This window comes from Daktulosphaira vitifoliae, unplaced genomic scaffold (genome assembly GCF_025091365.1).
Source record: "Daktulosphaira vitifoliae isolate Bord-2020 unplaced genomic scaffold, ASM2509136v1 Scaffold_3, whole genome shotgun sequence".
Lineage (NCBI taxonomy): Eukaryota > Metazoa > Arthropoda > Insecta > Hemiptera > Phylloxeridae > Daktulosphaira > Daktulosphaira vitifoliae.
The window spans coordinates 5,775,232-5,787,497 of record NW_026099574.1 but is presented as its reverse complement, the minus strand read 5'-3'; the positions used below and the strand labels follow the sequence as shown (position 1 = coordinate 5,787,497).

Sequence of the window (12,266 nt, the reverse complement as noted above, 5' to 3'; positions counted from 1 at the left end):
AAAAAAAAAAAAAAAAAAAAAAAAAAAAAAAAAAAAAACACATCATAGTAAAATTAATACCTTCTCCGCTTCGCATCGAAGCTAAAATATTAGTAATCAATTGAAATTTTGTGAATATTTTATTAATTGAAAAATAATGTTTTCATAAAAGAATGGAGTATACACTCCAAGTATTTAAGTAAATTTTAATAGGTCACTTGAAAAATTAAAATTGACACTCATAAAGGGTATGAGGGCATAACATAAAAGATAATACACGATTGAGAAAACTATGGAAATAAAACCCAGAACAGGGGGGTCACAGTACAGTGCTGACATAAATAGTTGGGTCAAGTATAATAAAATCTGACAGTAATTAAAATCACTATCATAAAAAACGCTTCGATGCAAATCTGTAGATAGTGTTTAATTTTAAAATAATGGTGGATTATTCCAAAAGCTACATGATCTGCTATTTCCTTATTTATATTCTCATTAAGATATAGTATGTCGAATGAAAGAGGTTTATAAATAGTATTTATCATAAAAAATTGTATTGATCCATATATTTTACAAAAACTTATTGTTCAAAAGTTATGTGTGTAGCCGGTAAAGTTACACATAGCTCGAGTTGGCATTACCCCTCTCAATGTAATGACAACAATCGTGTCCGGCACTACCGGCACCTTGCGAGCACTACGTCGGTGTACGCGATTGAAGTCGTACCGCATCTCTGGAGTCTGATGACTCGTGGCCAGTGAGCTGGCGTGTTTTTTAATCTGTTTCATTGTTTTTTTGGTTGGTATTGGCCTGTTTAGGTGACAACCAACACTTTATATTACCAGTTACGTGCTATTACTCGAGTGCTCAACGGAAATAGAGCAGCGGAGGTTGCACATTCCTAACGCAAAAGGAAGAATTACTTTGGGAAGCGTTTTGGCAGTCGATTCAACGTTAATTGCACTATGGATGGCTGATGGCTGGGTGATGTTTCGTTTTGTTTGTTTTTTTTTCTACTATTATTATTCTAATGTTAATATATTGATATATTGAATATTTATTAGTTTATATATATATATATATATATATATGTATAATAAAGTTACTGTTTGGTATTGATATTATACGATTGTCAAGTAAAACTCCCCTATCCGTCATTTATGTTAAGATAATTAACTTAACGTTAAAAGTATAAAGTAGTGAAATAATTTACTCTGGGAATTGTAAAGTTTCATTTCAATATATTTTTACACTTATAGCATTATAAAATTAAAAACAAAACAGAATTTTTTTACAAAAATCTTATTTTTTTATTAACTTTGATGTTAGTTTTCACCATGAAAACTAACTAAAGTCTGAAAATTTTCTTTTTCATATTTAGGTATATTACATAAGCTTTAATTTTATACGTATATAAAAATCTCAGTATTTCCAGAACACATTCAAAAATAAAGTTGAAAAAGTTCTACTTTCTATATGCATTTTTAAGTTTTAAACCCCCTTGTATTATAGGAAATGGTCCGATTTAAAAAAAGGATGTCGAAATGAAATGGTATATAAATATTATTTCACATAAAAAAATTGTAATGATCCATACACTTTTCAATAAGTTATAGCATTATAAAGTTAATAATGTAAAATACAAAATCGAGAATTTTCACACAAAAATAGCATTTGGTAACTTTTTTCACCATGAAGACTAAATAAAGTTCGACAATTTTTTTTTAATAATTATGCATATTACATATGCTTTAATTTAAGATATTTATTAAAATGTCAGTTTCCGGAAAACTTTCAAAAGTTAATTTTTTGTGAAAAAAGTGTCATTTTGAATCCCTCCATGTGTGCGGGTAAAGGGTCAAATTTATAAAAATAAATATATCAAATGATTGGTAAATTCCTCATGTATCTATATAAAAAAAATATTACATCGATTTTGTCATTTTTAAAAAGTTATGGCAATTTTAATTTAAAAAATTTTTGAAAATAAGCGATTTTTTTGGAGATTCCCATTTACTGGGAACGAATGAAATTTTTCAATTTTTGAGGATAATGTCTTCGATTAGATACGATTTGTGATTTTTTGACGAATTGTTGAAAGAAATCAGTTCGGCAAGAGATGAGAAAAAGTGATAACAGACAAAAAAAAAAAATGAAAAAAATAAACATATCATTGTAAAATTAATACCTTCTCAGCTTTGCATCGAAACTAAAATATTATAATTTGGGTAAGAGTTAAACATTAAACTTCTATCTAACTCATAAAATATTTAATATAAGTTAAAAAGTGCTAACAGACACAAAAAAACACATCATAGTAAAATAATACTTTCTCAGCTTTGCATCGAAGTTAGAAGAAACCAAAATAAAAATTATTAACATAACTTTTATTGATTTACTTGTTTAATTGAGTAGTTTATGATAAAATAATGACACTCTACACTAAATATTAAATGGGTATATATCATACATCCTCTAAAATACTTCTGATGTTAACTAATAACTGTTTATATTCTATTTAATTTAAAAATTATAAGTTAAACAGTATAAATATTTAACATTATTTCCTATCTTAAACATATTAAAGATATTTTTTACATTTATTTAAATATTTCAAGTTAAATTATGATTTTTCTTCAAAAAAAAATAGTTGAAACATATTTTTATAAATAACACCAGCAATTAATAAAATTTTCTTTTTTTTTTTTCATAAAAATAAATTATATTGAAAAAGAAGGCATAAAAAAATATAAGATAACTAAATTAATTAAAAATTTTAATGCAATTTAAAATCAGTCATCTTGTGATAAGAATTTCAGAAGATATTTTCTATTAAGTTTCTTATAAAATTTAACATTTATGTTAAAAATATGTATTTAAAATATAATAGTTATAAAACTTATCTTTCAAAAATTCTGAAATATTAAAAATTAATATAATGCAACAGTGTTAAAATTAACAATTTAAAATCTTTATTATTATCAAAAAATTAAATTAAGCTTTAATACTTATATATCATACAAGTATACCAATATTCAAGATTTCTTTATATTTATAAGCATTAGAAAAAAAATTGACTTTGTAATTGTTATATACATTTTTAATAGTTGGAAAAGTCAGGTTTTAATTCTTGATACATAAAATGGATAGTATCAATACAATTATCAGTATCAATTCATTATTTTATGATGATAAAATTCAGGAAAAAAAATTACATAGTTAAAAAAACTTTATTAAAATTTTTTTTAGTTATTATAAACTATGCCATCATTTGTTTGGTAGTAACTAATAGATTACTACATAACTACATATGTATGCAATGCAATTTTCTTTTAAATTTGTTGTAAATTACACATCACATTTTTCATAAAATAACATGTATGCAATTGATCGTTGAACATCTTGTAATGTAACCTCTTGTATATGATCATCAGATGTATAAAACCATCTAAAAATATCATAATTTAATTATTGACTATTATATAAATCATTATTTTAGATTAGAAAAAGAAGCATCTAAAAACTTCTAGGATACAACAAAAGAAAAAAGAAATTGACATAACCAATTATTAAATTATTCATATAATACTTTATTATGAAGTCCCAAACAATGTTTCAATTAGTTAATATCAATAAAAATAATTTAATAAAATTAATTGATGAATAAAAAAAAGCATGCAAAATAATAAAATACCTTGTATCACTGCACCTGTGTCTAGAATGTTTAGTTGAAACGCCTCTTCTATATGTACTGAAATGACCAGCATTATCTTCACCAGCATGAACTATGACAGCCTTAAGTCTATAAATATATTTATCTCCTCTAAATCTAAAAATAATATACACAACTGTCATAATAGAACACTTTAAGAAATGGAAAAAAAATATATTTTTATATTTAATGGATCCAAAATTAAAATTATTCCCTCTTCAATTAATTAAAAATATTTACTAGCCATTTTATTGCACTCTTACCATAATAATTTTAACATTTTGTATATTTAATTATATTGTTAAGTATTTCTATACAAAATAGAACTGTAAGAAATTCTTCCCTTGTTAGGTGGGATTAAAATAGACCACTGGTTGTCTTTGCCTGTCATAAGAGGAGACAAATAGGACTTGTAGGAGGGCAACAGCTCTTACAATATGGAGTATAGATACCTAAATCTATACTAAAGAGATAACTTCTTTAGAGGTAGAAACAACTACAGATCAAACAATAACCAGCAGATATGGCAGCCATATAACTGAAGGTTACACTGAGATGGGGAAGGCAAAAAGCAAACCATCGCATCAACATTCCTTCGTAATAGCAATGAACATGACATTCTATCAAGTAAAAGATTCTGGAGGTAAAATAGTCCCCTTTTTAGATCTCCCGGTGAGGACTACTAAAAAAGAAATGATGATCAAGGGAAGTAGACAAAATAGAAGAATAGCAATCTAAAATGTGCGAACCCTACTATAATGCGGTAAACACCCAGTTTAAATAGAAGATTTCATATATTTGGGTAGCACTATATGCTAAGATGAGAAATGCAAAAAGAAAATTATAAAGAGAATATCCCAAGCTAAGATGACATTTAATAAGAAAAAGTCTTTTTACTTCAAAAAAAGTTGACCTTAATATTAGAAAAAATCTACTAAAAACATACATCTAGAGCATCATGTTATATGAATGTGAAACATGGACAATTGCAAGAGAAAAAATGGGGAAAAAGGTATTCGAAATGTGATGCTACAAGAGGATAGAAAAGTTGGACTGATAGAATTTCTAATGAAGTTTTAGAAAAGGTATCTGAGAGGAAATTAATATGGAAGAGTATATAGAAAAAGCAAAATGAATTAGTAGGTCATACTTTGAGACATGACGGGTTGCTATTATTAATTTTAGAAGGAAGAATCAATGGAAAAAATCATAGAGGAAAACCTAGATTGCAATACATAAGTCAGATAATAGAAGATCACGGATGTAATTCATATCAAGAGTTAAAGACGAAGGCTAATGATAGAGAAACATGGAAGTTGTTGCAAACCAATCATTAGATTGAATACTGCAGAAGAAGAAGAAATTCTATTCATCAATTTGTATAATTACCTTTCAATTGATTCTGGGGACAGAGTCTCTCTTGACTGTCTGAGTTTACTTAATTGATCATAGATACTAGTATACTTATCCATTTTTAAATATTCAGGAAATTCTACAAAATCTTTACGTTTTAATAGTTTATTTTGAGTATACTGTGTTCTCACCAAATGAATACAGAAGCATAATGGTAACTAAAATACACATAAATTTTAAGTAAATAACTATTAAAAATATACTAATTTAAATTTTTTTAATATATTTAAAATATTTAACACAAAAACTAAAATAATTCTAAATATCTTATATATATATATATATATATATACATTGGAAACAATTTTACCGTCATCAACGCTTAACACATACTAATATACCCAACCCAACCAAACCATACAAGATTTTTAATATTTTTGTGGCATTTTGGTTTAGATATGATTTTTTAGTTTTTAACTAATATTTTAAATATATTGTTAAATTTAAATAATATTAGCCACAATTATCAATCTTTAATTATAATTATAAATACTTTTCCAAACTTGACACTTTTAATGAAAGATTTTCCTTGAGTTACAGCATTATTTTTATCACAGTTTACACAAGGCAGACTTTCTAGTCTCTCTATTTTAATATATTGATCAAGAAGATCTGAAATTCTAAGTATCATTTGTGGTGTTTCTGGTAAATTCAAAGATATAACATAGAATTTTTCATAATTTAATGATGACTGAAAAAAAAAAATAATTAGCTCATAAACATATAATAATAATAATAAATTATTAAAAAAAATTATTTTACATATTTAAATATTCATATATAACTTTTAAAAGAACAAAGCTTTAATTTACTTTATTAATTTTATGTAACAAAAGTCTATTTGGTTGGGTTTCGAATCATTGTATGTTTTGTTCACATCAAATTATTTAATATGTAATCAAATTTTAGCAGTGATAAATTAAGTAAATTAATATTCTATTATTTATAAGATATAACAGAAAACAAACCTTATGATTACATAATGAGCATTCTATGTTGTTGGATAAATATCCTAAAAATGGAGGAGGTTTGATATTTTGATTTTTATCTATAAGTTTTTTATCTCCACGAAACTTAAAATTTCTGTAACAAATTAATACTTTATAACGAAACTATACTGAAAATGTAGACTATAATTTTAATAATAATATGAAAAAAAATACTATTAATTAAATATAAAATTCTCACTTTTTATTTAAACTATTTTCATTTGATGTATTGGATTGTACATCTCCTGCCCCACTTGTAGATGTAAATGTCTCATTAATTTTAATACCTATACCATTTAATGTTTCTTCTTTGTTAATAACATCATTAGTAGTTTCTAAACAATCAGCTAACTATTTTACATAAAAAAAAAAAATAATTAGGTCATACTCTTTTTGTTTTTTTTAATAAAAAGCTACAGTTAATAGTACATGCAATATTTTCTTACACTACAACTTGTTTTATAAGCTTCTTCTTCTATCACAGAAAATAGATGAACAAATAATTCATGTGCATCTGCTTGAATATGGGGTTGAAATTGAAATCCTATGTTTTTAAGAATATTCACTAATTCTATTGGAGATACTACACCATCATCACTATTCTTAACACCAGTTAAAACTAAAAATTAATTTGATAATATTATGAATAATTATATTTAGCTAACTATTGTTAAAGCAGGAATTAGCAATAGACAGCCTACGAACAAATTAAGAGAAACAGGGACACATTTCAATATGGGATAAATTTGAATTGATTAAATAAAATAGTTGTGAAAATAAAGTTAACATAAAATACAGATGATTGGTCATAATGTACCCAACATTTAATATGTTTATTTTACTCTAAGTTCTTTTATAACTAGTTTTATTTAATCAAATCCATCACGCATTTAAATGTGTCCCAGTCTACCCTAAAGCTTATAGGTGGAAAATTAGTGATAATCAGTAATATTTCACTTTATGCTTCTTTTCTATAATATATTATATAAAGTAAAACTTATAATATAATAAAATTAATGACTAATACTTTTTTCTAAGTCAGTTTATTTATTTTTTATATTTATTCTTTTTGAATTCATTGGGCTTAACCTCAGGTTTAAAGAGTGTTAATATATATTATGTTCCTATTAAATTAATAAAAAAAAAATAAATAAATAATACTGATCCAAGAAAATTAAAAAAGATTAAATTAATATTATACTTAATGATAGTTTTTATACTTGAAGATTACTTAAAAACTAATATCTTAGTATTGATGACACACAAATCTTACATTTTTTGTAATTACTACAGTGAAGCGGATCCCTACATCGCAGTCACAAAAAATATATAAGATAGGTGGTATATAGTAAGACATACTTATCCTAATAAATATCAGTAATTTCATAAAATTACAAAATTATATCTATATAATGAGTAATGAACAAATAAAGGCTGTATAAAATTAGTAGGTAGTGATGCACTAGTAAAACTTTTTTTATTATGCAATATATATAAAATTTGAGATTGGCACCAATGAATCAATATAAACATGCTTAAACACTAGAAGTATTGCTTAATTCGAGAAGTTTAACAGCTCTTTTTTCTTTTTATTTTATAACAATTTCTTACTCTTTTACTATAAAAATATAAATTAATAAAATAGTATGGACATTCATAAAAATAAAAAGGAGCAGAACTATGTACAGCCAATAATTTAAATACAAACTAAATCCCTCTTTGAGCAACCAAGCTAGTTAAAAGTGAAAACTTTTAAATAATACTGTCAATTTGATTTTGAACTTCAAAGAAAGTCTTAATAAACACTTTATTATAAGCTATAGGCAAGTATTTAAGATTATTTTCTGTGTATACAAATATTAAATTAATTTTTCAATGCTAATTGTAGATACATAGTTTATTCATCAATCTAGTTGAGTTAGCTAAGATAAGTTTTACTCTAATTAAATAACTCACACTGTAAAGTTTTATTTAGTGTATATGATACTATAGACACTTTAGACTGTTGATTAAGCCACTGAATAAATGTGGGACATGAGGCAAGAGATTGTAATAATGTATTCAAGTAACACGTTGTTCCCAAATTTTTCAGTCCACAGAAGGCACCTGAAAATGAATCAAATAAATAAAAAAGAATTCTTTGTTAAATTTTTATTTAAAGTTTTTATTAGATATTCTAAATTAAATTATTAATAAAAATTAAATAAGATTTAATATGAAAAAAACTTTATACTTTTTTTTTCTTGTTATAAATTAGTATATGGTTTAAAATAATAAGAATATTTGAAGCTAGTTACTTAAACAAACAAATAAAATGAAGATTATAAATAATTCAAATTTTGAATTCAAAAAGAAGTGTGACTTAAGTTAACGATTATCTAGTGGCTGAAATGACTCAAATTATGTATGTAAAAGTATGAGTGCTCTCTATTTTTACTGTCTTCTATGTTACATCACCACTATTAAAAATACCAATATAAATTGATAAGTTTAGTGCACATTGTACAATGTTAAGGAAGATGTATTATTTAAAAAAAAAAATTAGAGGCATGAAAAATGTAAATTAAAAAAGTAAAGAGATGCCATCCCTCTGTAACCTACCCCATTTTGTTTACAGAGTAACCAATTTTAGAAAATTATCATTATAACAAGATATATAAAAAAAATATATATATAAACCAGTGATTATAAGAAAAGTAAAAGGAGAAAAAATTACGTTTCTTCGAAGATTTTGGTTTGTCAGATGGACCAAATAATACGTAAGCTAATAACGCTAAACCTGCTCCTGTAACGCCTATTAAAGCTAAATGATTTCCATATATCTTTAACATTATTAAATGATTTTATACATTATAACACGTTTTAACCAATTAGATAACATTTAATATAAATTTTATATATAACAATGATGCATAAAAATCTAAATAATGCATGTATTGAAACTTGAATAAAAATCATTTAATTTGTACAGTCGCATCATATGTAATACTTTTTAAAACACATGATTATTAATACATTTTTTTATAAGAATAAGATCTTGATCATTTTTATCAGGTTCCCAAGTAGTGATAAAATGACCTCTTTTCATTTTCAGTCTAGGTAACTAACTGTCTAAAATAAAGTCTGAATTTATCACTAATTTTGATAACATGTAAAATGTTATCTTGACGGTTACCGAACTTGCAAAATAAAGGCTCTAATAAATACTTTACATACGATTTTGGTAAAATAATAAATTTCTATGACTAAAAACTACTTTCTGAGAATTATGTTCTAATTTTTCTTTCAAAAAAAAAAAGAAAAGTTTATCGATTTTTAAAGAATAAAATCAAATTTTATATAATATGACGTATAAATTATAAAATAATTTAAAATTATTCAAATTTCCTAAACGAATTTCAAATTTATTTAAATTTATCACTAGTGTTGGTTGAATCTTTAATATAATGCACTTATTATATATATTTTTTTACAGATTAACATCTGAATTCAATTTGTAATACTCATTTAAGTTTATTTACGGAGTACTTTATTGCACAGTATGGAAATGCTGAGCAAGTAAATTTTTTGACTTGCTATGATTTTTTAAAATTTTATGTTGTAATAATATTTGTTTTTAGTAACTCTATATTACTGCACTTAAACAATTTAAGTGTCTAATATTTCATTTTTATTCTATATAAGTTCATCTATATTATTAATCACATTGATATTGTTATAAATAAATATATATTGTTATACTATTGAATACATTTTTACTTTATTTAAAAATAAATTAAAAAATTATGCTTAACATAATCAAAGAATATGTATTTTATCCTACTAATTTAATTATAAATTATAAATATCAAGTCTTTAAAAGATTAGTATCAAATCAAAAAAATACTGTTACAAAAAATAATACTTTAAAACAAGAAATACCAGTTGTCAGAGGATTACCTTTAGTTGGTACTACTTTCTCTATAATAGCTGCTGGCGGTGGTCGGAAATTACATGAGTATATAGATAAGCAACATAAAAAATATGGTCCAGTATTTAGGGAAAAATTTGTATCCGTTGATGCAATTTGGATAAGTAATCCAAATGATATGAAATTGATATTTGCACAAGAAGGAAAGTATGCTAGACATGTTTTACCAGAAGCTTGGTTGCTGTATAATGAGACATATGGCCAACAAAGGGGCCTTTACTTTATGTAAATTTTTGTGAAATTAATTGAACATTTACTTTGTGTTTTATCAAAAGAAAAATTTTTAATTTTGTAATATTAGATTGTGGAATAAATTTTAAGATTTACTTGACAGTTCTTATAAAAACTTACTTTATGATTCTTTAATTAAAGATATGCTTTGGGGTAATTAAATCAAAACATACATTTTAAGATTTTTTATTTTAGTAAGATCTTAATCATAAATATTTTTATTTAGTATTTAGTTTATGTATTTTAATTATTTGAATATTAAATAAAAAATATTTTATAGGGATGGTGAAGAATGGTGGACATACAGAAAAATACTTAATAAATTTCTGTTCTCAGAAATAAATAATAATTACATTTTTGAATCATCTAAATTAATATTAAATGAAATATTAAAGGAATGGGAAAATAATAATGATGGACTTATACAACATTTGGAAGCCGATCTGTATAAAATATCAATTTCATGTGAGTTGTAATGATTATACTTTTATCATTATATAAATTATACACATTAAAAATTTATAGTTATGGTAGCATACTTAGTAGGAAATGCTTTTAAAAGCTGCAGAAAAGAAATATTGAGTGATATAAATAATTTAGCTCACAATATACAAGAAATATTCAAAAATAGTGTGAAATTTACAGTAATTCCAGCAAAAACAGCCAAGCTATTCAAATTAAAAATTTGGAATGATTTTGTTAAATCTGTAAATGATTCAATGAAATATGGTATTATATTAGTTAAAATATATAACAATTATAACATATAATTTATATATACTGAATATCCTACAAGACTCTGATATCTCTTATAGCTTTTGATTTAATTATAATTTCATTGAATTTTTAGCTTCGATGCGAAGCTGAGAAGGTATTGGTTTTACTATGATGTGTTTTTTTTTTTGTGTCTGTTATCACTTTTACTCAGCTCTCGCCGATCCGATTTATTTCAACTAAAGTCAAAAGATCAAAAATTGTATCTAGTCGAAGACATTACCATCAAAAATTGAAAAAATTTCCCTCGTTCCCCGTAAATGGAGGAAATATCCAAAAAAATTACAAATTTAAAAATCGCTAATTTTCAAAATTTTTAAAATTTTTTTTACTTAAAACTGCTATAACTTTTTCAATAATGATTATATCGATATAATTTTTTTTTATAGATACATTATGTCTTTACCTTTAAATCTTACCCTTTACCCGTCCACAGAGTGGGAATTTAAAATGACAACTTTTTCACAAAAAATTAACTTTTTCAACTTCACTGTTGAAAGTGTTCTGGAAACTCTGACACTTTTATATATATCTTAAATTAAATATAATGTAATATGCTTTATTATTAAAAAAAAATGTTGGACTTTATTTTGTCTTCATGGAAAAAATAGTTACTAAATGCTATTTTTGTGTGAAAATTCTCAATTTTATTTTTTACATTTTTAACTTTATAATGCTATAACTTATTGAAAAGTGTATGGATCAATACAATTTTTTTATGGGAAATACTATTTTNNNNATTTTTAACTTTATAATGCTATAACTTATTGAAAAGTGTATGGATCAACACAATTTTTTTATGAAAAATAATATTTTTTAATAATCCCTTTTTCATTTGACATACTTTATCTTAATCAGGATATTAATAAGGAACTAGCAGATCATGTAACTTTTAGAATAATCCACCAATTTTTTAAAATTAAACACTATCTAAAGATTTGCATCGAAGCGTTTTATTTTGTTAGTGATTTTAATCACTGTCAGATATCATTATACTTGATCCAACTATGCCATGTCACCACTGTGCCGCACCCCCCTATGCTGGTTTTTTTTTTTATTAATTATTGCCTTTTTAATCTATGTTCAAAACATAATATTTATTTTTTTCAAAATTTCAAAAAAAATTTTATGAAATTATAATTAAATAAAAAGTTATAAAAGATGTCAGAATCTTGTGGGACACTTAGTATAATCTTTA

The 12,266-nt window shown here is 24.1% G+C and overlaps 2 protein-coding genes across 7 annotated transcripts in view; one reads left to right on the top strand and one right to left on the bottom strand.

Moving 5' to 3' along the window:
- Nucleotides 1–719: 719 nt before the first annotated feature.
- LOC126900622 (cytochrome P450 315a1, mitochondrial) overlaps nt 720–12,266 on the top strand; it is a 14,119-nt gene continuing 2,572 nt past the window's right edge. For 2 of the 4 annotated variants that reach the window (XM_050676467.1, XM_050676466.1), the window contains exons 1-3: nt 9,821–10,288; nt 10,575–10,759; nt 10,820–11,023. In XM_050676467.1, coding sequence (XP_050532424.1) covers nt 9,879–10,288; nt 10,575–10,759; nt 10,820–11,023 — 799 coding nt within the window. In that variant the 5' untranslated portion in view covers nt 9,821–9,878. Of the gene's footprint in view, nt 964–9,470; nt 9,652–9,820; nt 10,289–10,574; nt 10,760–10,819; nt 11,024–12,266 lie in introns of those variants that run through there. The other 2 variants (XM_050676469.1, XM_050676468.1) reach the window with 2 other exon arrangements.
- On the bottom strand, nt 3,216–9,103 carry LOC126900623 (ubiquitin carboxyl-terminal hydrolase 30 homolog). Of its 3 annotated transcripts, none has more exons than XM_050676471.1 (9): nt 8,810–9,103; nt 8,050–8,199; nt 6,540–6,712; nt 6,293–6,444; nt 6,073–6,187; nt 5,598–5,795; nt 5,081–5,262; nt 3,689–3,808; nt 3,216–3,427 (listed from the first exon to the last, which is right to left on the bottom strand). In XM_050676471.1, exons 1-9 carry the CDS (start codon nt 8,922–8,924, stop codon nt 3,328–3,330), a joined length of 1,305 nt encoding a protein of 434 aa, XP_050532428.1. In that variant the 5' UTR covers nt 8,925–9,103; the 3' UTR covers nt 3,216–3,327. The 3 variants fall into 3 exon arrangements, with proteins under 3 accessions (XP_050532428.1, XP_050532427.1, XP_050532429.1); XM_050676470.1 differs by having other exon boundaries at nt 3,674–3,808; nt 8,810–9,101; XM_050676472.1 differs by lacking the exon at nt 5,598–5,795 and having other exon boundaries at nt 3,674–3,808; nt 8,810–9,102.